The following is a 27,154-nucleotide window of genomic DNA, read 5'->3' as shown; positions in this document are numbered from 1 at the left end:
ACATCACCTGGGCACACAAGTAGATGGGAAATAAAAGGCTAAAGAATCCACTTCAGAATCAAGAGAGGACAACCGTAGAAATGTTTTTTTTTTTCGGGTGAAAAGGAGTTCTTATTCATATTATTAGAAAATTCTTGGCACTGTCCTGTGATGCATAATTTGAAAAATGTAAAGTGATATTTTGACAGCACATAGTAACTTTGAAAATTACACATAATCCTGTAGTAGTGAATTCACTTTGTAATAAAATCATCTTAATAATGGGGCACAATGGATTATGTCAACTTGGGGCCTTAGCTCAAGTCCAAGAGATACAGATATGTGACAGTATCTGACCAACAGGGACTAATAACTAGGGGAAAAACATTGTGGATTACATATCCAGACGGGAGTTGTTTGTTTCGGAATACGCCCTTGTATGTATCACCCCTCTAAACATAGGATGTATTTACATGCAATGTGACAAGACTTATTCTATTCTTAACTTCTGCTCCTGTGGCTGCCGGGGAGAGGAGAGGGAGGGGGAGGAGGGGGACAGGGGGGCTGCTGGCGGTCGCCTGACAGAGGAGCGTCTGACATGGGCTCCCTCTCCACCCCTCCATGGCTGTGCCTGCAAGAAAACATGCAGCCATCTGCCCCAGCCCTCCCGCCCAGCCGCCGCCACAACCACCAACAACGCAACAAGCTAATTAGGAGATTTACTGTGCTAATTACATATGTACAGAAGTGTTGCTGGAGATTTCTATTTAGGGGTCTGCTCTGCGCTTGATTTAGCCGCGATTAAAAGCAAATGTAGCATGTAAAACTGTGCGATTGTCTTTCTGCCCCTGCGTGATGCTGATTTAGAATGACACCCGACAGACAGCTGGAATGGCTGAGGGCCACCTGACTTCTGAGGGCTGTAAGGAAGAGTTGCGCTCCAGGCCTCCGTAACCAAAGTGAGAAATTAGTTCAGTAAGGGGATGCCAGACTGGAGATCACGCCCACAATCCATGATGTTCATATGCACTTGATTTTCTTACATTGGCCAGCCAACAAGAAGACTGGCAAACAAATGGTTTTCATACAACTATAATGCTTTCCTTTGAAAGTCTACTGGCACACTTAACATGCATAACATTATCTACCAACATTATCCACAAAGGGGCTGTGACAAAAAAAACTGATTTTTTAAATCCTATACCCTTTCTCTAAAAATCTGACTTCTGAGGAGCAATACATCAGTAGCCTACACACAGTGACCTCTCACTGGACAAAGTGGCCTTGAGAGACCAAAAAAGACAGTAACGCTCCCCATGAGATAGCCTATCTTATCGAGTTTGTCCAAACCTGGCAAAAGTACTTATTAGTGAACAGTTTATACACAATAGAGTGTATTTGACATTTTATTTAATTGACTAATAGCTGCACTATGTGAAATAGGTGAGCAGGTACTGAGGTATCTTGTTTCAGAGGCGTCACTACCATTAAAAGCATCAAACAGACTAGGACAGCCAGGTACCAGCAGCCCCTGCTGCTGTGTAGCCTCATTCTACATGGCCACAGTAGCCTGGTTACTGGTAGGGAGAGAGGAACAGCAGAAAATAAGGTCTGGAAACCCGCAGGGTCCCTACATATTAATGAACTCCTCCTCGCACGGGAATTCTGCCACCGTCCCCCTTCTTTCTTTTCCTCTCCTTTTTTCATACCCGTTTGTTTAATTAAAAGAGTGTGTTTTAGGGAAATGAGCCGTTGTCCACTGCCTCTGGGGTGACTCTCACCATGACTTCAGACTGCTGACATTTAACTGAGAAGAGGTGGGGGTTGCATGACCGACTAGACTACACTCAGACAAGAGCCTTCACATTAAACACTCAGAAGTGGTGAGATCCTCATACAGATCTCCATACTGTAAACAAATTCTGAACATGTCTGTTTTATCAAGGCTACCATTTGCATAGATTATTATGATAATTAACATGAAGCATGACAATTCCTGAACACTCTCTGTCATTATTCATGTGCCTATTGTATGCCAACATCAAGTAACATTTCACATTAAATTCATCGTATACCTATGTAGTAACACTGTAGTAACACTGTAGTAACAGCATCACATTAATATGTTGTTGCACAGTAATGTGGTAATTGTGCATAGTAGTAATTATAGTCTTTTATATACAACACACACTCAACTATCAGTAATCAATTTGTCCATATACATAGTCTTAGAAATAAGTCCACATTTCAACAATATTGTTACCTCATATTCTGGGCAGGGAACACAAAAACTGAACAATGACAGTGCCGCTTGAAAGTGTAATATGAAAAGACTAACTTCACAATACATAATAAAAACAGGGCCGAAGGCAGCCTTCAGATTCACACTGCGCAAACCGTCATTTTTAATAACACTGACAAGGTATCAGATATACTCATCTTCTCTGTGACAATAACGCAGAGAAACAGGATTTCCGTCGCCTAGAATTAGCGCAGCGTCTCTGTTAGAGTCCCCATCTGAACATTTTCTCTTTTCAGAGTTTAATTAATTCCAAGGCAGAATATAAATTAAACAGTGCTATGATTTAAACAGAGTGGGCATGAGGGGTTTTTTTTTTCTTTAAAAAGTAACGCTGACATTTTTTTACAGAATAGGAACATGCTCAAATCCCCTTTTTAATTGCTTTTCTACTGTGGTAACAAAGGGCCAATTTACAATGAGAAAGACCACCACATACAATACGATTCTCAGCTGACCTGTCCTAGTTTTTCCATGTTTGAAAACTTTTAATTCAAACTGCTATGTAGATTAATTTTCTGACATGTTAAGCATTGTTCTGCATACTAATTTGACACCGTTTTTATTGTGCAAAGCAAGCCTTTTCATTGAGGCATAATTAATGGGGATGGTAGGGCTTTTATAGCACATGTTAGAGCAGAAATTAGCCAATTACCATTTTGTTTGAGGGAGGAAATGACCAGCCCCGAGACTAGCTCTCATTTATGTGCCCTACTAAATGGCTTTCAGCGCCCCAAAATATTTAGCATTCTAAAAGGACCGCCAAGGAGACTGAGAGAAACCATTTACTGGCCCATTATATCTGTCTTCAAACAATACTTATGATCTTACAAGGATTAGAGATAACTCGTTTTGCTTTAATGCTTGTGAAAAATGTGTAACAAAGATGACTACCAACCAATTTGTGAAAATGGGGTCAACCAAATCAACAAAAATCTCTATTTTTATGATTCTGCATTTGAAAAAATACGTGAAAACATCTGGTGCATGAGCAAATGAATGGTATTTATTCAACTACTTGCTGCCCTAGTCTTCCTCGCTTATCAGAGACAGTGAGGATCCATCTGGGGTTATGCTGCCCTCTGGATGTGGTAGCTGAGAACTACAATCATAACAAAGGTGTGTAACTTCTACAGCCGAGACTTACAGAAATCAGTTTAACAAGCCAATGCTAAGTTATAGTGTTGTGCTGAATACGTAGAAATAAAACTGGAGTGGCTTTGGGTGGTCCAGTGGTCTAGCACCATGGCCTACAGTGCACACATATGCCCATGTCAGCGTGGGTTGGAATCCGGCCCATGCCCTGCTGACATATCCTCTCCTCCTTCATTTCCTGTCTGTCTTCACTATCTCTATCCAATAAAAATGTAATATAAATAATAAAAAATAAAACTGGAACAACATGAAAAGAGCTGAATGAATGTGTGCATTGGAAGTCTTTGGTTCTCACTAATCTTATTTAGTATCTTCTCTGCCCTCATAAATCACTGTATAGTGTCGGAGAGTTGGGTGGGGATAAGGTGCCCCCTTGTGTATGTGCCGTGGCTGAAACATAGTGGAGATACTGTAGGACTCACCTCTGTCTCTGTGCCTCCAGGCTAAGGGAGCTAGAAATACAGAGGACATACAGCACATAATCAAACACCCCCCAAACAACACACAGCAAAACATATACAAATATATTACAATACATAATATTTACATATACCAAATATTTAGCGTCTCAAAAATGCTGATATTGTGTGAGGTGATATTTTTTCCATCTGACTTTTGGTCTTGTCAACATAGAAACACATACTCAGACATGCTGAAGGATGAAACAGATCTTTGACGGCTGGCAACTTTGGTTGCCATATCATTGTCTGTAATCCCTGGAAATATGTACAATGGATCTCACAAACCAACAGGATGATACAGTAACAGAGATTTTGCCAAGATGAAATTACAGTGATTTTGTTACCTAAAACAGAACAATTGGATAAAAAGAGCAATTCATATTGGAGCACTTTAAGTGGATGTTATAGTTATTAGGTCAGTGTAAAGATGCCATGAGAGCTGGTCTAGGGGACCAGTGATAATTTACCTTTCAGATCCAGTCTGATCTGAGGCAAGATTAGCTTGAGACCATGGTGGACCGTAAACCTCAGAGTGGTGTGGTCCTCTGTGGATCCATATCACATATTTCATATAAACAACCACAACAAACCTCTCTGGTTATTGTTTACCCAAACTGAGATGGGGGTGAGCTCACCTGTGATGGAAGTGGTGGTCTTGACCTTGCGGTACCAGTCATTGTCTATGTGCAGTGGGTCCATGTAGTCTGGGGTGGAGGAGACCTCCTTCTTCTTGGTGCTCTTGTCTCCGTACAGGTTCTTCATCACCTTCTGACAGCAAAACCTAAGGCAGGGTGAGTCATCATTATAAACTAGCAGAATCGACTCAATTAATGGAATATTGCAGACGGAGGTGGCAAGGTCAGTTTGGATTATGGGAACCTTTTGATGTCATACTGTAGTTAAGAGCGTTCCACTAAATATATCTATGCAAACAACTAATTGACAAATTATGAATAACAATAAAAGGTATTTGTCACTTTTTCCAGCAGAAGACAAGGTTGGGGAAAATGGCCATAATGGCTGGGTAGAACAGTCCACGGTCCACTTTCCCTGTGTAGAACAACTGTAGGATGAGGTCCCTCTGAGTGTCAGAAATGTTTATCTACAAACACACCACAGGAACACACAGTTGGTGTTGTTGTTGTTGTTGTTGTTGTTGTTACCACATGATATTAACCATAGATATGATTATACACAATACACCAATAAGAGTATAACATACAGTAAAGCATAAATATCAAGAGACTGACATCCCAACTATGCTGTCATACCCTGAGTTTGGGAGAGATCTCCGACTTGAGGAACAGCTTGATCATCATGTCTGCCTTCTGGTGTAGCATGGCATGGTCGTTCTCCCCGTACATCCCTGCTGATGCCATCGCTGTGCCCGCATCCGCAAGGTTCCTGAACCTGCAACACAACAACAGCTTACAGGAACATCAAAATACAAGGGCACATAAGGACGCTTTCAGCAGCACAGACAGAACTGAAACATTTAAAGATCCAATGTGGGAAGTGGGAATTATCAATAAATACAGCAATTGATGGACTCCTTTGAATACTACTCGAAAGTGAATGTAAAAAAAAAAGTGAAAACATAAAGACAATTTGTGACATTGTGCAATGTTACAATCGTACCTCTCACTCTCCAGGTAGAAGGACAGATCATTCATCAAGAACTCTACTATGATTACTTTGTTGTTAACAACTCTTTTTTTCACATGGGAGGCATCACCCTCTTCCTTAGGGGGGGCAGGCGAGTCTGATGGCAGCTGATTGGTTGGGGTAATGACGCATGCTAGGAAGGAAGATCACCTCGGTCACATTCATTCTTCAAAAAAGTGAACTGATAGTAACATACATTTTCAAGTCAAAGTTTTAAATGGGTTTAAGTGGGTTAAGTAATAAGACAAGAGTATGCTGCTGTTTGACCTCTGCTGGCCAGGGTAAAGAGAGGGCTGCTTACCCTCTGAGAAGTGGAGATAGCTCTGTCTCAGGTACTGCTCAAACTCGCTCCTTGTGTGGGGGTCCTTCATAGCATTGCGAAACTTACAGACACTGTTGATGAATCGGCTGAACACACTCCAAACATTTTTCTTAAAACGTGGATAAAGAGTGATGAAAGAGAAAGAGTTGTGGAGAAATTGTAAGAGAGACAGAAGTAAATCCAGTTTTAGATAACATTGCAAAGGAGGGTAATCATTGCACAATTGCATTGACAGCAGAGAAGAGCATTTATCTGACCAGTTTGTTCTTCAGTATGACCCCTCTGATGCAGGAGTCTGAGGCTACAGCAAGACATGGTGGGAAGGTGTCCTGGTACTCTTTAAACCTGTAGCCATCCAAACACACAATTAACCTACTGTCCTATCCAGTTTCAATCATTACACATGTCCACAAAGCTAAATCCCAAGACTGGTTAACCTATCTCAGATCAAGTTGTTTTCTACCAAGTAATGCTTCAGGTGAGGGTAGATAGCACTGACACTGAACCAGGAACAGAGCATTGAGGTGCTCTGGCTCTCTAACATGCAATATACCATGTGCCTTCCAGAGACTTGGTGACCAGGTCTTGGATGGTGAACAGAACTTCACAGGTGACAGGTCTCATTAGTGGCACCTGGGAGATGATGTCAGCGTTGCACTGTAGGTAATCCACTGTGGAGGGAGCTGGTCATATTAGTCTTTTCACTCCAGCAAATACAGGGCTATGATCAGGACTGTGATGCAGAGAAAACAGTCTCTGCAGCTAGCATTACCTACCAGTAAACCAGCACTCTACTTCAGATTGAGAAAAATAAGAGGTATGAATATCAAGAGTGAATATCAAATACAATGGGGTAAATATTAAGAGCATTAGAGACTGTACTGGGGTCATCCCGCTGAAAGAACTTCTCCACAATGGCGAGGATTTTGGTCTTTAGGGGTTTTGGCCGATCGATAGCTCGCAGCTTCTCCACTTCCTGGATGTAGATCAGAGCTCCATGGGCATAGTTGGATCGCAGGAAGCGTTTGAAGTAGTCCAAACTCACTGGGCTCCTAAACACATCTGCAAATGACCTGCAACAAAAGGGTTAGGGTTAATGCTAGATAAACTCTGAACCAAATAAATAGAACATATGATTATCTAAGGGGTGACCCAACAGTACCTTGGCCTCATAGATGGCCTTCGAACAAAGCTGTTGTCCTTCTTCAATAAAATTGGACATTTCTTCAGCAAGGCACCAGCGGATATTGGCTTCAAGGATGCCTCTTCTTTGAATGTAATTAAACAGAATGATTTATTTTGTGCACACAGGAAAAACATACCCTAATATCAAATCAATAACTAAACAACCTTCAGAGGCAGATATGATTATCAATGTGTCTACTATATCTGTAGCTGCATGCTCAAACATTATTGCACGTTAGCTTTTGTTAACGGGGGTGCATAATACAGCAACACCTAGAAGGAAGTCTTATATTCTGATGTGAGTCATGGGATGTACCTGAGAAGGGCTTCCTTTTACAATAGAGCAGGTAGTTCTGACTGAGCTTCTCTGCTGCCAACTTTGGGTACCTTAACGCCAGCAACTTAAAAGGCAGATCAAGAGGATCTGCAGAAAACATGATGAGACGTACACTTTGCTTTTCACATCATACAAAGTTTGTAAAGCATTGAATTATGAAACTGGAGCTTAACAGTTCTAGTAAAAACTGCATTGCTCTTCGTCACTCCAACCTAAATGTAGCCCTTGATTTTGTTCTTACTAGTCTTTCTGTAGTGCAGGTGGACAGACCCTCCCCTCCTCACATCCTCCAGTGCCATCAGGGCCCAGTTCTCCTCAGAGGGATGATCTGTGTCGTTGCCATGGCTACAGCAGGCCTGACATAGAGCCAAAGCTTCCTTCATACGTCGTATCTGCTGCTCTGGTGTATTATGACCACTAGATGTCAGTGTCTGCCCACAGTTCACATCCTCACTCTCCTGATGGTCAAACTATGAGAGGAACATAAATAACCTTTAGACTTTGGAGGTGAGAAGCATATCTACTCTTAAAATTCATTATTTTTGGATGGGTTGAGCCATATTTACTCACTAACATCCATAAATGTTGTTTACCACTTTGTACTACTGTTCTACTGAACATTAATTCATCTAAGACAGCTATACATACTACAGTTATACAGTTACCACATAGGAGCAGAAATGTTTGTCCTCCTCCTCCAAAAAGGAATCATATGACACACACAGTGCCTTTAAAAATCAAGACATTTGGATTATCATACATGCAAGCAAAGCACAAATATGTTATTACAAATATGTTATTACAAATATGTTATTATCACTTCAGTAGGTACAGTACACTACATGAAATTACTATAACATGGAGAGTTATTTCCTTCATCTTTCAATAATCATTGTAAATAATATATTTTCATATATTTCAAATATTCAAATGTAGCCTAACCATTTGGCTGCCATATAGACTTACCTTACAGATCTCAAGCCTGGCCCTGTATATCCACGGGATGACTGCTCCAGAGGGTAAGAGTTTACAGAGGTGACTGCTGGTAACCTCATCCAGGGGGACATGCTTCTCTGGGGTTTCTCCCAGGAAGGTCTGAGTGATCCTCCTGCTCACTGCCTGCCTCTGAGTGTGGAAGGAGTTGTCTCCCTGGGGTCTTAGAATCAGCCTGAGGAAGAGCTCCAGCTCCTGCCACAGGGCAAGCTGGTGCAGCTGTGTGGTCAGTCCCCTGGCCCTCAGGAAGGCATGAAAGGGTCCACCGGCCAAGCTGTCAGCAGACAAGGCAGGCTGAATATGCCTGTAGCAGTGGACTTCTGGAGGTGGAGGTGGGACTGTTAGCGAAGACGGGAGGTAGCAGGCAGGAGTCTCCAGACAGGTGTGTGGAACATCCATTTCCTTCACCTGAACCTCCTCCAGTTGGAGAGACTGGATGTCCTGGAGAAGGCTGCCAATTTCGTGGGAAGGCAGGTCAACTTCTTTGGTTAGTTTGCTGTGCAACATTTTGAATTTTGCATCAGGCATGTGGAGCTCTAGTTCAGTTGGGACATCCTGGCATTCTATTTGACTGTGCACAACATTAGTGCAACCCTTCTGGTGGGCTCTGTCCCCAAGTGGAAGCCACTGGCAATAGCTGAGTCCATGTTTGTTGTCAGCCTCCCAAGCTTTCATGGCTGTGCCCTGGGGTGTCTGAGGGGCCATCCACAGCAGCCTCTTGGTGTGTTTGGAACAGTAGGACACTGTGGCACTCCTGGGAGCTTTTTCCTCTTTCCCTTGGACCAGGTCTGTGTCCAAAGGTGCAGGTATATCCAAAGCAGCAGCATTTGATGCAATGGCGCTGTATTGCTGAACGATGTGGCTGCACTCTGCTACACTCCAGAGAGAGGCCTTGCAGCATCGAAGAAACTGAGGCAGCCAGTAGTGCTGCAGCCGATGCAATGCTTTGGTGTACATCTGCCCCAATATCTGCTTCCTGGCACTGTCAGGTTGGTTACTGGATAGGATGTTAACCAGTGCATCTAACAGGACACAGGGGTACAGACAAAGGGGATCAAATGAAACAATGAATTAAAAATGTATTCAAGTTAACAGCACAGCAACCAAAGTACGAAGGTCAAAGAGGGCAATTGAAGCGTGTCAGCCAGGTGGTGCCTGGTACTCTCCTACCTTGGGGAATGTGACAGGAAACCATGACGCTGGAGTCCTCTCTCAGGTGGATGACTCTGATCACAGTCAGCTGGGCCAGGTACTTGTGTCTCTTAGAAGCATCCTCAGCATCCATCTGCAGCAACCCAATCACTCTCACACAGAACCCAACCAGCTCCTCCCCTTCACACCCAGAAGCATGTAATGACCAAACAAGCAGTAGATCCCAAAAAAGGTCCCTGAACGTCGGATTGAATGATAAACCGGATATAGTTTAGGTTTGATCATAATGCCACCTCAAATATGACACATATGACTTCTACTTACCATCGGTCAGTGATTGTAACTATGGGGTATTAAGTCCTCTGTGAGAACAAACACACATAGTCACCAGACACCTACCATGAGAGCCTTTTATAAAAGTGCTGAATCGCTTCATTCCTCTTACGCAACCAATGCACCTCCTTAGCAACCACTGGTCTGCTGTCGTCCATTTCAGCACATCTGCCGACAAGGCTCTCAAATCAATGGCAGCAATTCACGTGACCTTATACTATAAATCTGTCAAGCAGGCAGTGCGTTACATAAACCACTCTACATCTGAGAACCACAATAAAAATAAAAAAAAGACAAAACTGCCCATTTAAAAAAATGTAAATAGGATAAGGTAACTTGGAGGCCCAAATTAGGTGATGCAGACAAATCACATTTCAGTAGGTTAATATTGATGTTTTTCCTTTTTCAGTTAGCACAGGTCCTTCCAGCAAGGGTATCAGACATGACATGATAGAGAAAACTGTAACAGTATTAGTCATACTGATATAGTTCATTAACAAAATGTAATTGTTTTTCCTGATTGTGTTTAATAATGTTGCAATTTTGTATGATGTATGACTGTAAATTGTGTGTATGCAGGGCTCCCTTGTAAAATAGACCTTAGTCTCAATGGGACTCCCATCCAAAATAATAAATTAAATAAACTTACCTTTAGAGTGATAGTTTGAAAATGTAAGGAGCTCTTTACAGAGGGTGTAGACATTGAACAACTCTGCTTCCTTGAATAAGGTGAAGCGATGTGCAGTCAAAAACCTTAGAAACCCACTATTGTTAACCTGCTGTTGTTTCAAAAGTAGATGCAACAAATATCTAGTGTTAGGTCGCAACTCAAATAGAAAATGTATAATACCTTGACTGAATTCTACAGAATTAGGCCTATACAGTGCCCTGCATAGGTAATGGAACAGCATTTTTTCTTCTTTTGGCTCTGAAATCAAACAATTACTGTGAGGTTAATGTCAAGATGTATGCATAGTGCCCCTATTTCAGGGCACCAAAAGTAATGAGACAGATTCATATAATGTCCAAATTAAGCACTCATGTTTAGTATGGTTGACAGTATTATTAGTATTAATGTGGTCAACAGTCCTTCGCATGCAATAACTGCCAGAAGTCTGCGACCCATTCACCATACCAGACACTAAGTATCTCTGGTGATGCTCTGCCAGGCCTGTACTGTAGCCATCTTCAGTTGATTGTTTTTAGGTCTTTCTGCCTAAAATCTTATCATCAGGAAATGAAATGCATGTTCAATTGGATTTAAATCAGAAGACTGACTTGGCCAGCAAAGAACTTTCCACTTTTTGGCCCTGAAAAACTCCCTAGTTGCTATGGCAGTATGTTTTGGTAATTGTCTTACTGTATGATGAAGCGCCATCCAATTAATTTGGAGGCTTGTACTAGAGAAGACAAGATGTTTCTTGTCACAGGAGTTACATCATCATTTAAGACAAGTTAGCTAGTTCTAATGGCAGCTATACATGCCCAAACCATAACACCCACTCCACCATGTTTCACAGATGAGGTGGTATGATGTAATCTTGGGCAGATCCTTTTTTCTTCCTGAACTTGCAATCACTCTGGTACACAATAATATTTGTCTTATAAAACAATACCTTTTTTCCATTAAACTTATTTGGTACTTTTAAGCAAACTGTAACCTATCCTTTTTGAGGATAACTAGTGGTTTGCACCTTGCAGTGAAGCTTCTGTAGTTTGGCTAGTGATGTAGTCTGCGGATGGTAGTCTCTGACACATTCACGCCTACCTCCTGGAGAGTGTTCCTGATCTGTGGGACAATTGTATTGGGTTTTTTCCTAATTATGATGAGCATTCTTTGGCCATCCACTGTAGTCTTCCTTGGCCCATTACTTTTGGTGCCCGGAAATAGGGGGACTTCGTTTAAAAAGTGTTGTCATTTCTAAATTGTGAAACCAATATGTACATGAATGCCATCAAATAAAAACCCTAACCCTACTTTAACCTCATAATAATTGTTTCATTTCAAATCCAAACCTTTGTAGTACAGAGGCAAAAGAAAAAAAATGCTTCATTGTCCCATTACTTAAGACAGGCACTATATTTTGCTAGTGAGTGCTGTTTAACAATAAACCACACGAGGGCCTCATCTGTTGGGTTTTCATCTACCTGACAGTGAGGTATCTCAGGACATGTTAACCATTTGTTGTCGGACAAAAAGTAGAGTGCAGTCTGTCCAAAAACCTAGATCAAAAACAGTGAAGAGATAACAAACACTATCTACTGGAATGTGAAAGGGTAAAGAGGTCATCACTGTGCTCACCGGCAGATTCAGAAACGTGTTGAAGAAATCCACGAAAACCTCATCTTTCAGGAGATCAGACAGTCCGTCCTGTTTTTCAACTAAGAAAAATGTATAAATTTGACCTTCATCAGTTGTAGGAACAGAACCATAAAGTTGTTTTATATATGCAATTGTTTGTCTAAACGTGTACTCATCTATCTCAGCAGTAGGCTACACTAAACTGAAAAACTACTAATTGGAATGTTGGTCATTTTGTGTAACCTGAATTAGACTTAGGCGTGGTCTACTGAAAGGCTAGGCCTACATCAACGGCCTGCATCAGATGGTAGGTCTATCAGGTTGGGGGAATGCCCTACCATGTGCTACTGCTGATACGTTGTTCATAATTTTCATTATCGGCCCTTCTGAATATTGTTTAACGCCTTTACTCGTGTTTTCCATAGACCGTAGCCATATGTAGCCAATCCTACAAATGACGTACAACAGCGCCAATGTCGTAATAATCTATAAGCAAACATTCTGGACGCGAGTGGTAGCACACATTTCAGAAATATGTTTTGCTTTGTGATTTAGCCGGCGTTTGGCCTAGTGTCCAATATTTGCACGTTGACAGGAGCCCGTATGAGGTACTCGCTGCGGGAGTAGCCGCGGGTCTATTACATTAATCACAACATTTTTTACACTCTGTGGGCCCAAACCGTACGCCTACTTGCATTTTGTAGGCTTTTTTTACTTGTTGACAAGTAAAAAAATAAATACATTAAAAAAAAAACACCTAGGCTTCATGCAAACCCCTTCATTCGCGTTTATAACAAATTGTTGTACTTTCTGGGAACAAACCTATTTGGTTGTCACAAGGGGGCGCGTTGGACTTTTTTTCTTGGGCACTACTCATAACAGTCAGATGTTGTGGACCTTGATGTGATGTGAACAGTCTTTGTGTAAACCCACAGTGTTTCTTTTCAAATTAAATTGTATTTAGTAATTTGTTAATCAATGACTATAGCCTACATTGAGCAAACAAGGGGGCTGTAGGATGCCTTCAGAATTGAGGATCCTGGCCACTCAGGCTTGCTTGATGAAACTCCTCGATTTTTAGTCCACCCAATGAATTCAACCCATGAGCTTTCCATCACCTGAGCATGAGTAGATCACGTTTCTCTCTAGCCAATCAGATGCGGAGGCATCGATCCCTTATATGAGCGTTTGTCAGAATTTAAGGAAGAGAATGAAAGACGAACACTTGGAATTATAAAGCAACATTGCTGGAGCCTGCACCAGTCTTCTGATCGTAAATCTGGACTGACATTAGGTAATTCTTGATTTACCATTTAAAGGATACAGTTGCTTTTTCATAGTTTGTTAATTATGTTATTGTTCTGCCTTTCCTTTGTTGCTTGGGGTGTATTGTGGTCTTTATATTATGTATGTGTTTTGTGTATTTTTTTGCGCATGGTGCCTGGTCTTGAAATGTGGTTATGACAGTGCGCAGTGGCTAATTAAATCATAATGACAAACGAAAACAGCAAAAATAGTGTACTTTTCCATTCTTCCAAAATAAACAGTCTCTAGTAACATTGGAACCATGACCACGCATACAGCGTCAACAACATGCTCTCATGTACACAATGTATCACACCAATTATTTGTGTTAGTTTTTTCATTGTTAGAAACCTTAAATGGTATCGTATGCTGCATGAAGTGTAAGTGCAGTTAACTAACTTGGTGTTATTGGATTGGAACTGTGACTGTACACGCGCATCCTGTTTTGAGTCCAAGTAAACAATTTAGATAAAGATTTGAGCGCGCACCACGTAATAGATTATCTCAAATATTATGTTATATAGAACATAATGGATGAACTCTAAAGTCATTTGTTTTTTTCCAGGATTTAGAGGCTTTGTCAATATGGCCACCTCATCAAGTGCTAGCTTGAGTAAAGATGTCAAACATCAGTACATGGAACTCACTCAAGGAGAGAAGGTCCAAGCCATGTACATCTGGGTTGATGGAACAGGAGAGGGACTACGCTGCAAGACCAGAACTTTGGATTCTGAACCCAAGACAATTGATGGTAAGATCTGAGTCTGATAAATTGTATGTTTGTTTACAATTACTGAATTGCTAAAATGCACAGTTTAACAGAAACACTCCATATGAATCACACCCTTTACACATTGTCAGGTGTAACACTGCAACAAATACGTTCTCTCAATCTAGCCATGATGCATTATTTTCATTCTAAATGTCGGTAATCCTAACATTAATAAAGCCCTGTGCCTATGAAGTAGTTGAATTGCTGAGTTCATTTTATTTCATGGTTCCCCATCTCTCCTGCAGATCTCCCTGAGTGGAACTTCGATGGCTCCAGTACTTACCAGTCAGAGGGTTCCAACAGTGACATGTACTTGATTCCTGCAGCCATGTTCAGGGACCCCTTCAGGAAAGACCCCAACAAGCTGGTTTTGTGTGAAGTGCTTAAATACAACCGCAAGCCTACAGGTGAGCAAGCAGCAGCAACTTGATGTCAGCATTGAGTGTTGAATCTAGTCCCACATTGGATCAGTGTAATTTAAGTGTTTTGAATGGCACTGTTATTGTCACCCATCAGAAACCAACCTCCGCCGTAGCTGTAAGAAGATCATGGACATGGTAGATATTCAGCACCCCTGGTTTGGCATGGAACAGGAGTACACCATCTTGGGCACAGATGGGCACCCCTTTGGGTGGCCCTCTAATGGCTTCCCTGGGCCCCAGGGTGAGTTTGTTGATGCTGCTTTATGTCAACCAATGCCAGACATTACATTTGACTATATTTTCCTAAAACATTTTCTGTTGCTTTTTGTTAGGGCCTTATTATTGTGGAGTGGGAGCAGATAAGGCCTATGGAAGAGATGTCGTGGAGGCCCACTACAGAGCCTGTCTTTTTGCTGGGGTTCAGATCTGTGGTACCAACGCTGAAGTCATGCCAGCTCAGGTATGAACTGCTTTGTAAATGATGCAACTGCTCCATTGATCTACTTATCATTATTGATGTCCTTCTAGTGTTAGAATGTAGAGAAACTAGCATCTCTTTAAAGTCTCACATCTGTATTGTTTGCCTTTCAGTGGGAGTTCCAGGTGGGGCCTTGTGAAGGTATCAACATGGGGGACCACTTGTGGGCAGCTCGCTTCATCCTGCACAGAGTCTGTGAAGACTTTGGTGTGGTGGCCTCGTTTGACCCCAAGCCTATCCCTGGGAACTGGAATGGTGCTGGCTGCCATACTAACTTCAGCACCAAGGAGATGCGAGAAGATGGTGGATTGAGGTAGGCATGCATGTTTGCTGTGAAAGCCTTGAACTGGTTCAGTGTTAATTAGTCTCTCAAGCAGTGAATTAACCTCTTCCTCTATGTACACAGAGCCATTGAGGAGTCTATTGAGAAGCTGGGAAAGAGGCACCACTACCACATCCGGGCCTATGACCCCAAAGGGGGGCTGGACAATGCCAGGCGCTTGACTGGTCATCATGAGACATCTAACATCCATGAGTTCTCGGCCGGTGTGGCTAATCGTGGTGCTAGCATCCGTATCCCCCGTTCAGTGGGCCAGGATAAGAAGGGTTATTTTGAGGACCGCCGCCCATCGGCCAACTGTGACCCTTACGCCGTCACAGAGGCCATGATACGCACATGTTTGCTTAGCGAAGAGGGAGATGAACCTACAGAATACAAATGAACTTTTCACTTGGACTGAATCCTCCTCTCCCTTAAAGCATAAACCTCAAAAAGGCAGAAGTGTCATTTCCAGTACTGTATTGTCTGTGGCTTTTTTTTTAATCCTATACAGCCTGACCATGTGTAGATTGATTTTTCAAGTTTTTTTTTGTAGATTTTACTTGAGATGAATGGGATGATGCTTGACAGTCTTTCAATCTAGAGTGACAGTCTTTAAATCGTTGGGTTGTATGGCCCCCTACCTCTAACTTGATCACTGCCAAAATATATTTTTAAATTGTTACAATGAACATTTATTCAGAGATTTGTCACAGAGGAGTAATGTTTAATCCCTAAGCTTCTTTTTCAAGTTGATTTCATGTATATGGACTAATGTGTTTAACATTTTCTAACCAAGATACTGTAGATTTTGAATGCACCAATGGTGTGGTCCTTCTTGATTTGTGCTGTTTGGTTCATGTGTGCCTGTGGTACACCAACCCAAAGGATCAAAGATGCATTTGTGTGTTTTTTATACATGTGTGGATACAACTTCTACTAATGGTAGACAAATGTATCTGATTAAGGATTTGTACCTACTGTTATAGGCCAGCTATGGCACTTGACTTTGTTATAATGCAAGTGGCTAAACCTGTTTCCTCTTTTGTATCATTAAAACTAATATTTTTACCATGACTTCTGCTCAAATTGTGTGTTTTGTTGAGGTAGATTGAAGAGGCAGAACTGAGAGGAGCTACTCCTAGCCCAAGATTTGAGAGTTGCCTGAAACTATACAGACATTTCTCACAAGCAATCCTTTGTTGGAATCTAACAAACGCTCTGAGAGCTGAGCTCAAAACTATGAGCTGACCTGAGCCTCTGAATTTTGACCAGTCATAACAAGGAGCACAACCTTGGACCAATCAATACACATGGTTAATAATAACCATGTGTAATCTCCCTCCTGCACATTCTACACAACTGGTCAGATCTTAGGATGTTTGACGAGACCAAGTTAAATTAGACTGACTGCCCTTCAAGGAAACTAAACACATGCAACTCTATTTGGAGAGTGCTTGGAAAAGGAACGATTGTATAGCTTTGGCTTATGTGGTCCCTGAAAACATTATTGGGCATATTTCAAGAACCCTAACCCTTTCCAAATTTGTATTGCAAAATGTACTTCTTTAAAGAGATTACTATTTGTATTTATGTAAACAAACTGCATTGACAGCACAATATGCACACTATATTAGCATATTAAGTACTTAAGTAAGTTTCAAACAAAACCAGATTTTTCAGAATGATTCATGTAATATGCTTGTATTCTCTCATCATATCCTAAGGATACACAACTTAAGTTCTTTAGTAGGAGTGAAACACAATACATATTGTATTCTACATGAGTATGTATGAATGCATGAATGTAGTAAGCTGACATACTGTACATAGCTCTATGACAGTCCAGTTGGATATAGTGAACAATTAAACAAGGTCGATGAGTGTCCATTGCTCAACACCTGTAGTGGTAAATGAAGAAAAAACCATGAGAGATATTCTCTGCATTTGCTCCTCCCTGTGCAGTATGGTCCAGGGGATTTTGTGTCTGTACGCTGGTACAGATGCAAAAATAAGTACACCATGAGGAAGCAGGAGCAGGTGTATATGTACACCTTGCTGCTGTACAGGCATTCACTCAGCCTGTTTACATTCTGAATGCCAAAGAAAGTGACTTGACTGACATGTTATGTTGTGTAGTTTTGGTATCAGAGCCAAAGGCCTACCTCAAATTTGATGTTTACCCTCTCTTGTGTCATCTGTTCTGTTCTGTTTAGTTATGTGAGACTTGGCAAACAGGTCATAGAGGTCTTGTTTTGATACCTTTAACCTACTTCCACAGGTAGAAGTTAAAGGAAGGAGGGGTAGTCCCACCCTAAAACTGCCAGCAAACCTGTATACCATCCAAAGAGAAAACAGCATTCAAACTGTCACTAGGTTGAGAAGGAAGATACTTTGGAAAATCACTGCTGTTTAGATGGTTTTAAGATCAGACCTTTAGGACCACAAATGACATCCAAACAGCTGTAGTGTACTTCAGAAGATGGAGGGCGTGAGAGTTGCCCTCGATGAACCCCTACAGAGGCAACTGTCCCACAAGCACAGACACGTGGAACTCCACTGCTAGAAACAGAACAAAGCAGTACACAGCCCTACCCTTCCTCTGTACACTCAATAAATTCTCATGGTTGTTAATTGTTAATGATCTCATCATTTGTATCGCAGGTTTTTTCCACTGCAAGGATGCTTAGTTTCATAATAACAACATGAAGTTGTTATTGAACTGCTTATACTGCACTACCTGTATATATTGTTCACATTGCGCTTTTTTTTGCACTTCTGGTTAGACGCTAACTGCATTTCGTTGTCTCTGTACTTGTACTCTGCACAATGACAATAAAGTTGAATCTAATATAATATAATCTAAAGACCTCTGGCAGAAGGAGAAGGGTATAACTATAAGAAATCATAACCAATAGCCAATTCAGATATAATCTCTCTCTCTCTCTCTCTCTCTCTCTCTCTGTGTGTGTGTGTGTGTGTGTGTGTGTGTGTGTGTGTGTGTGTGTGTGTGTGTGTGTGTGTGTGTGTGTGTGTGTGTGTGTGTGTGTGTGTGTGTGTGTGTGTGTGTGTGTGTGTGTGTGTGTGTATTCAGGGACGTGCACAGACTTATTGAAGGACAGGTTATTTTTCCCCAAAAAGGGCACAATGGATGAGTTCCTGACCTTCCCACTGATGGATAGTTACTCTATTTACTGCGTTCTAGTGTTGATAATTAAGAGATGAGGTGTGTCAGTAATTAGATGACACAGATTAATGTGTTCATTCACTGTGTGAGGACTGGTGCTGCCTTCCTCAAGCACATAAGTAATGAACAGAGGCAAGGTCTGGGGCAGTCATGTGCACATCACATGCCTGATTGCTGCTGCTCCACAGCGCGTGCTCAGGAAATGCAATTACCGTAAAATCACCAAGGCAGTCAAACCATGGATGCTATCCAGCCCGACCAAGAGACACATAGACAGAGCTGCAAGGGAAAGTATCAGAGTATGCATGCTTGTATAGTGTGAGTGAGTGAGTGAGTGTGTGTGTGTGTGTGTGTGTGTGTGTGTGTGTGTGTGTGTGTGTGTGTGTGTGTGTGTGTGTGTGTGTGTGTGTGTTTTTGTGTGTGTAAAAGAGAGAAAGAGACAGATAGAAGCAGAGGTGGATATTGTCAAAGTGAAAAGAGAGGCCAAGAGCAGAGCAGCAGGAGAAAAACATAGATGCAATGAGAAGGTTCGGACGCTGCAGCTTGGTTACCATGGCAGCCGCAGTCTGAGCCCAGACAATCTGTGCATTGTGTGGAGGAAAAGGGGGGAGGGATGCCAGCTGTTATGGAATGAAAATCAGGTCAAACATCCTCTAAACAGTGCACAAGCCTGATCGATTAACCACCTTGGTTATTCTGAAAGTAAACATATCCACATAGCCTCATCTAATTCTCTAGGTTTTATGCACATGTAACTTATGTAAGCTGATCTTGCTTCTCAAGCCTACACACATCTTCTCCTTGAAACAAGGGTAAATTGTATAGCATGTGAGCTGCAATTAAATGAGAAAATTATAGTTGGAGGGCCAACAGTAAATGAGATCTACTCGAAGATCTACTTGGGTTGAAATTGAAGTCTGGTGGCCTCTGTTTTACCACAAATGAGGTACCATCCTTAGTTGGCCTATCTGTAATTGTATCAAGTAAAACAAATACAGGATCAAATATTGAGGCCTCTTTCCTGTTTCCTTGGTGGCAGGAGCTCTCAAGCCACCAGCATGCTGTTGAAAACCAAGTGGTCGTGTTTGTGACCCATCCCCCCATGTCCCCTACAGTATTCTGTTTGGAGACATGTTGTGAGAACTGCTGTAGCAGGCCAGTTAGAGGGCATGAGTGTTGGAGACTGCAGTAGCTGTGAAAACAGAACTGTATAGTAGTGAGGTGGGAGATCAAGGGACAGGGCTGGGGGCAGGTCAGACTCACGTCTCCTCATTGTGACCGACGTCACCAGCAATTTGTGTTTTCATCATGCTCAATGTAAACACACAGCAAATCATTCAGGTATCGTGAGAAGTGATCAGGTGAAACAGCTGTTTCTGGTTTTGAATACAGGGTTTGCTTCTTTTTGTCTGCGATTGGATTTGTGCCAATCGATCGATTAAATGATATGCCGTTTCTGTAGCTTTATGTCTGGGTACATCGTGATGGGAGAGGACAGATGAAGCAATGTGGAGATGATCTGGGTCATGCTGGGAGTGCTGACAGCACAGCCGCATCTGCAGCTGACTGGGTGAACAAGGGAAAGGAGAGTGAAAACAAACACATGGAGAACAAACACACACACACAAGCATGCACGCACACACACAAAGCGCACAGAGCAAACACTCACAAACAAACACACACACACACACACACACACATACACACACACACACATGCACACTTTTACACAAGCAGGAAAAATTCTTAAAGATCACAGGTCATAGTTCACAAGTCAGTGCAGACCCAAGAGGTAATAACAAAACCGGTCACAACATGTTACAGTCCACATGTTTTCAGTTAAGAACTTCTGGGTGATACAAGATATGATCAATTGCTTGTCCAATTCCATTGGATGAATGACTTCATACCTAATAGTAGACATAGGGATGTTAGTGTTCACATGCTGCCCTATGCTCCTTTTGAGAGCCACCGTTGACACGGGAGGTTGTAAACAACATGCCCTCAAGCCGTCTCACCTATTTTCCCCTGAGTATGGTAAACAGCAATGTGTACCAGTAGCACTGCAACTCCTCCTCCTCCTCCTCCTCCTCCTCCTCCTCTCCAGACGAGGTTTACGCTCATCCTGTTTTCAAAACTCCCCGGTGTCAAATTGCTCACGCTCAATCAGGACAAAATGTTCTCTGTCTCCTGCATTTGTGTTTGTTACACTTGCCTGCCCACTCAAGTTCTTCAGTGTGTTGAACTGCAACATCGCGTGACTCTTTGTGAGCCAGAACTATCTTGAGAAATTTTAACAGGTTTACTTTGTCCTCACTTTGCCCTCATTACCAAACATAAGCCACATGGTTATGGAGTGTTACTCTTCCTCATATTCTTGACAATAATGAGATCATCTTTTTGTTTGCCTGTTTCTATTTGCCTGTAATAGATTTTGTAATAGGTCACTGACAGGATGAAACAGACCCCTCCAACCTCAAGCCCACAATCAACTAAAGTCTCCAGTGTTTTTCCACTGACATTCTCCTCTCCCCCCTTTCACCCCTCCTCTACCTCCCGACCCCATCCCCCAATTTTACTGAAGTGTCTATGTAATTTTCCCAACCCCCATCCTTTGGCCACTTTCATCATGGAATTTTACAAAGTTCACAGGATTATGAGTATGGTGTACAAAAAACACTTACACAGAGAATGACTATCATGGCTAGATTCCAAACCAATGCACAAAACCTTAAAAAATCACAATAGAAATCATTGCATGTGTACCCTCTCTTCCTTCATTCTTGCACACACTGGTGTTGACAAAAACATACATTCTTTTTTAAAGGTGAAAATAGAGAACAAAACAGATGCTAGACAAGAATTGTGGGGTGCTTGAATATATTCAGTATTTTCACCATGCCAGTAAATAACCTACAGTACAAAGTAACATACAGCATTGCCCTGGTGTATTTAAAGGTTAACAACAAGATAGCAGTATGCAGAAAGAGTTGTCCACAGAGTTAGCTGTGAGATGGACATATATGGCTACCTCTCCCAAATGAAGATGGGTTTGTTCATATAACAGTGATCAGCTGACTTAAAAGTGTTTGGATAATCCTCCAATCTGTCCAGCTTGACTCGAACAAACCAGATACGCAGAGAGGTTATATGCTGTGTTTTCACCTCACCGACTGTGTGTGTGTGTGTGGTGTGTGTGTGTGTGTGTGTGTGTGTGTGTGTGTGTGTGTGTGTGTGTGTGTGTGTGTGTGTGTGTGTAAAATGACCTGGGCCTGGACTAACAAAACTCTCTTTTGAAAGCTATTATTGGGCAGATGAGGTTGCTTAACCATATCCTTTCTCAACCTTAGGTATGAAATGTATGAATGTCTGTCAGTATGAATGTCTGTAACTCAAGTCTGTGTTTTAGATGTCAGCAATGTCAAAAGTAATGCCTTGAATCACAGGCCATGGTTCTATGTAATTGCATTCCTCACGCATCACAACCTAAATCTGCTTAATTCAATCTCCTGGTTTGACTTCAAATGCAGTGCAGTGTCCTATCCTCATGCACATAACATAACACACAGCATGACTGTCACATCATTTTGATCACAACATTACTGTAAAAAGAGGTGGGAAAAAACACTATGACAACATGACCTTACAAGCAATGATTTCCATGGTAACAGATGTTTGAGATGTTTTTCTCAAATTCCTGCAATAGCTGATGTAATAACCTGTCTCATATTTGAGCAACACCTTCTACACAGATATTTACCACCCAATATGCCTCAGTTGTAAATTATTAAACACAGATAAAGAACACCTTCTGTTTAATCACCTCTACAGGATAACACCCTTATAATGAAGGGAAAGATGACACAAAGTCCCTTTAAATGATGTAAAGGCTGAGTAACCATAACAAAATTAATCCTAGATATGGGAAAACCCATTACATCACTGATCATACAGCCTGTGTCTCCTCTCCTACCAGTCAGAGACGGACCCTGCTTTGTTTACCTCCGTTGAGGTGCTCCCCTACAGTATCTACAGTCATCTACAGTATCTGCCACTATGATGCCTTCCACTTTGGTTGTGTAGACTTGCCAATGCACCTCTTTTTTTCTTACTTTTTTTTTTTAATATGTTTATAGGACATTTCTACTTCATTGGGATAGAGACAGTAGACGTGAAGGATGGATGACATGCAAGATATGTTGAGGGTCGGAATCGAACCAGGAATCTTGCGATTATGCGGTATGCGCTTTAGTGTGCTACACCACTAAGCACCCCACCAATGCACCTCCTTGCTCGGTGTGAGAGTAACCGTACCTCCCAGGCATGATGATAAGGCGCCTGACCGGACAGTACCAAGCTTTTGTTCCTCGTCCGTTCCCATGCGCCATGGCATTTGAACATTGTCACAAGGCCGTGCTAGGTCACTATGACCAACAGCCTCAGTTCCAACGCATCTGCATACTGATGAACACACAGACAATCAACAATGCTCTTCATATTCATCAAGATAAATTATCCTCTAAACTCTGAAACTCGTGCTGTATCTGACAATGTCCCCTGCCCCCTCTCTCTCTCTCTCTCTCTCTATCTCTCTCTCGCTCCCTCTCTCTCTCTCGCTCCCTCTCTCTCTCTCGCTCTCTCTCTCTCTCTCTCTCTCTCTCTCTCTCTCTCTCTCTCTCTCTCGCTCCCTCTCTCTCTCTCTCTCTCTCTCTCTCTCTCTCTCTCTCTCTCTCTCTCTCTCAAATGTAGTTTACACCATTCTGATTATTGCAAAACAGATTGTAGAAAATGTAATATCTCTTTCACTTATGGGGATTATTATTATTATTGAAATTACAAAGTAATGTATTTCTGGTTCTAAATGACCCAGCAGAGAAGTGGTAGTGTGGGTAGAGGGTTCTGTATTGGGGGAAGGTTTAAGTTTACTGAATGCTGAGCCATATACTGTACCCCCCAATTTCCACCCTGCACTCAGCGAAGTACAACAGGAAAATTCCAGGACATGGTATGTTCTCAATTAAGGCAGAGTCTCCTTGACTCAAAAATTCAAGACCCAGCCCCAGAATGACTATGCACTTTTTCAGTGTACTACAGCACATTCAAGTCAGCTATTCATTTGTACTTTTTCAACCTGCTTCAACTTTTTCAACTTTTTCAGTGCCATAAATGTAATGTAACCTATTTCAAGTCTTTGTACTAGCATTACAGAAGACTTCTAACTTACTCTCTCAGAAATATGACTATGTAAATGTAAATGTAATGTAAATGTCTATCCAGAAATTTATTTTAAAAAATCTCATTTCAAAAATGTCTACAGCATAGATGTTTTTTCAAATATTCAAGAAAGAATGCAGAAAAAATGCTTCATTTTTGATATATAATACTCACACTACAACTAGCTGGGGCCTGGAGAGTGAAGTCATCACCATTCTCTCCATTTGCAGCTGGTCATAAGAAAATCTATCCCCGACTGAGAAATCTGCAAGAAACACAAACACACGAAAAACTAACAATCTTTGATTGAATTCATCACAACAGGGGCCTCCTCAATTGTTGTTAGTTGTTAGTTCAGCTTGGACATCTTGTTAATTCATGCTTAAAAAAGCAATACAATGCAACCACAGGCTCTTTCAGTGTCAGCTTTGTTTGGACAGCTTTCTGTTGACAAACATGACCTACAGTATGGAGAGAGGAATTCTCTAACCTATAACCTGTTAGGGTTTGAACTTACTTTTACTCCCAGAGTGGAAAGGGTAGGGTATGGGTAGTGTGGTTAAGCCTAACGTCATTGTCAACAGAAGGTGCTGTAAACAACTAGATCTTATTGGAGTACTTGGACTACAGAACTTAACTGTGGCCTAATTTGAATGATGTCATCTAATGCCGACACAGACGCACTTCCTCTCCAACGGCATTGTTATGCACTAAAGCAGGTGAAGACTATCTAAAGGTTGAATTGTAACTTGAGATCCATTTAAGTACCTCATTCACATAAATCAACCTAGTACCGTTTGAGAATACTATCGCACTAGAGATGATTTGTCATTAGTTAATGGAGAAAATGTATGTTGGGGTCTTGACTGTAAAATTGGATTTGCTTCTTGCAGGGTAGTGTGTGTGTGTGTGTGTGTGTGTGTGTGTGTGTGTGTGTGTGTGTGTGTGTGTGTGTGTGTGTGTGTGTGTGTGTGTGTGTGTGTGTGTGTGTGTGTGTGTGTGTGTGTGTGTCATGGGTGTAGATTTTATTGAGGGGGACAATAAGGTTGAAATGCATAATCTAACTTTGGGTGGAGGGTGACCTCGGCAATTTGGCCATCTGTTACCGCATTCTTTATCAACAGCTTACTTGCCAAATACCTAGCCACATCACCAGGGCAAACACACTAACTCCAGTATCATGTCACTGTCTCTGGGAGACAATCAGTTAGTAGAAGTAGCTTTGTCTAAAATTATGTTAACATTTCAAACAGGGTCAGTGGGTCAAGAACAAGAATCTTTATTATCCTACTCTATTCTGAACAAAACAGAATTGAAGGCATATATCTGCTGTGTAAAGTTAATTCAACAGTGGATCAGATAATGTAACAATCAGCTAATGATGTTAAATGATCAGAACAGACAGTTATCATAACATAACATAAAATTCTATATCTCAACAAATGAAACTATCCATTAGATAATCCCATGATAAACAACGCTGCCCACTGCATCCCAGGGCTCTCTTTCACTTTCAGTTGAGTTGTCTCACTCATAACATTTACAAGGAGGGGCTGTACATACTTCCTTTACCCAGCTTGGGGCCATGTAGATGTTTTTAGCTGGCTCCTGTCCTGTCTGTGTCTAATGTCTTATGTAACTGCTAGCAGTGGCACTGGTTTGCCCACAGAAAAGAGTCCACTCTGTCATTACCCTAAGACCATAGCCCATACCTAGAGGGTCTGTCTTTTTTTCCGGTTCCAGGAAGGATGAGGCTCTGGCCATGGCCAGCAGCCATTTCTACTGTATCTCTGCCAATGGCCCTGATTCATTCCCTTGTTATGTTATCCATACCCAACATATGCAGGAAGATCTATTTTTAATATCCCAAATGGCAAACAAACTTACGGTGAAATTGATTACCTATGACATGCAATTCCAAAACTACTAACTAAGATGATTTAAGTGGCATTCTGTATGTGTTCTCTACATGGTGTTTGGTGTATAAATTAAGTTTATGAACAGATGAAAATTCTGCTTCTGTATTTGAATGGGTCCCTGAAAAAAAGGAGTAAAGTGTAGAATAAGAGCGGAATAGAAAGAGTCAGGGAGGCCCCTCCTGGCAGTGAGCAGTACTGCACCAGGATCTCAGACCTAGAGGGTTTCTGGACAAGAAGAACCGTAGTTGTGACTGTGGAAACTGTACATCATGTTCTCTCCATATGTGATTTAAGAATACTGAGACATCAGGCCTTGGTTAGAGTATGATGTAACTGTAGCTTTAAAAAAAAAAAAAAAAAAAAAAGCAAAAGCTGATTCATTCAATAGAAACTCAGTTGGAACCCAATGTTGTCCATAAACCCAATGTTGTCCATAAAAAAGGGGGTCAATATAGAACTCATATTCAATAATTCAACAATATATATATATATATATTAGAATATATAGTTACACAGCTAATGTTAAATAATGTAATAATTTTAACTTTAACAATGTACAAAACTTTGATGGCAGAAAAACGGTTGCAGAAAGAAATGTCCAGAACACTGAACACTTTTTTCACCGAAGGGGCCCTTTAATAATATACTGTATATCATGCAAATGTTGAGGAGCCAAATTAACTTATAGGTAAGTCCGTAAAACGTAAATGCGTTTTTTAAATGACTAGATATTTTGTTTCCTTTTGATTCCCACTTGATTATGCTCGCGCCAAAAGCAATAACTGACCGCAATTCGGGGCGTTTCTTGATACGGGCGTTCCTTGATATCAGGAAACGCCTATTGACGCTCGACATTGGTCAAGGGGGTTATTTCTTCCATGGCTAGTTGGCTAGTTTGGCAGGGATTAAGTGTAATATTTATCCGATACTGCTGCCCAAATTACACTGTATCACAAGTGCAGTTACAATATAGCCGCTGTGTGTCTTCATGTGTGCACATACACGCACAGAAACAGTGAGAGAGAGCGCTTGATGCGCTTTTATTAAAAATTCAATTATCACTGTAGAATTCTATCATTCACATCCGAAATGGAAATAGAACAGACTACATGATCTTCAAACTTTAATTAAAAATAATATGATTTATCATAAACGCTTTATTTCTTGGCTCTAATACTTTCCATTAGAGCCACTTTTCGAATAACTACATGATATTATCCCCTGACGTTTACCCGGTACCCTCCCTATTGAAAGCATATACGGTTGTGATAGGTAGGGATGAAGGTGGGGTCTTTCAAGGGAAGAATCATGGAGCTTCTTATTTAAACAATATATTCACATTTTAAGAACATAA

At 41.4% G+C, this 27,154-nt stretch overlaps 2 protein-coding genes across 2 annotated transcripts; one reads left to right on the top strand and one right to left on the bottom strand.

Moving 5' to 3' along the window:
* Positions 1-1,715: 1,715 nt before the first annotated feature.
* On the bottom strand, positions 1,716-12,558 carry rgsl1 (regulator of G protein signaling like 1; the record flags this gene model as incomplete). Its single annotated transcript, XM_083671593.1, has 23 exons — positions 1,716-1,820; positions 2,243-2,250; positions 3,856-3,885; positions 4,362-4,439; positions 4,530-4,675; positions 4,872-4,996; positions 5,166-5,304; positions 5,533-5,692; positions 5,861-5,990; positions 6,139-6,226; positions 6,435-6,552; positions 6,764-6,954; positions 7,044-7,149; positions 7,383-7,490; positions 7,645-7,873; positions 8,069-8,131; positions 8,370-9,418; positions 9,567-9,728; positions 9,948-10,049; positions 10,531-10,660; positions 12,030-12,104; positions 12,184-12,263; positions 12,522-12,558. 23 exons carry the CDS (start codon positions 12,556-12,558, stop codon positions 1,716-1,718), a joined length of 3,459 nt encoding a protein of 1,152 aa, XP_083527719.1.
* Positions 12,559-13,381: 823 nt separating this feature from the next.
* On the top strand, positions 13,382-16,550 carry glulb (glutamate-ammonia ligase (glutamine synthase) b). Its single transcript, XM_083672536.1, has 7 exons — positions 13,382-13,477; positions 14,054-14,239; positions 14,506-14,667; positions 14,777-14,923; positions 15,015-15,142; positions 15,274-15,473; positions 15,567-16,550. Exons 2-7 carry the CDS (start codon positions 14,074-14,076, stop codon positions 15,880-15,882), a joined length of 1,119 nt encoding a protein of 372 aa, XP_083528662.1. The 5' UTR covers positions 13,382-13,477; positions 14,054-14,073; the 3' UTR covers positions 15,883-16,550.
* The last annotated feature ends 10,604 nt before the right edge of the window (positions 16,551-27,154 follow it).

This window comes from Argentina silus, assembly GCF_951799395.1.
Source record: "Argentina silus genome assembly, chromosome: 6".
NCBI lineage: Eukaryota > Metazoa > Chordata > Actinopteri > Argentiniformes > Argentinidae > Argentina > Argentina silus.
This window is presented reverse-complemented; position numbering and strand designations above follow the sequence as displayed.

Bases quoted from the DNA above. Each gene is read 5' to 3' on its own strand.
- glulb (XM_083672536.1), top strand. From the start codon at position 14,074: ATGGCCACCTCATCAAGTGCTAGCTTGAGTAAAGATGTCAAACATCAG. The intron at 14,668-14,776 runs GTGAGCAAGCAG...GTCACCCATCAG, and splicing joins ATACAACCGCAAGCCTACAG to AAACCAACCTCCGCCGTAGC. The intron at 15,474-15,566 runs GTAGGCATGCAT...CTATGTACACAG, and splicing joins CGAGAAGATGGTGGATTGAG to AGCCATTGAGGAGTCTATTG.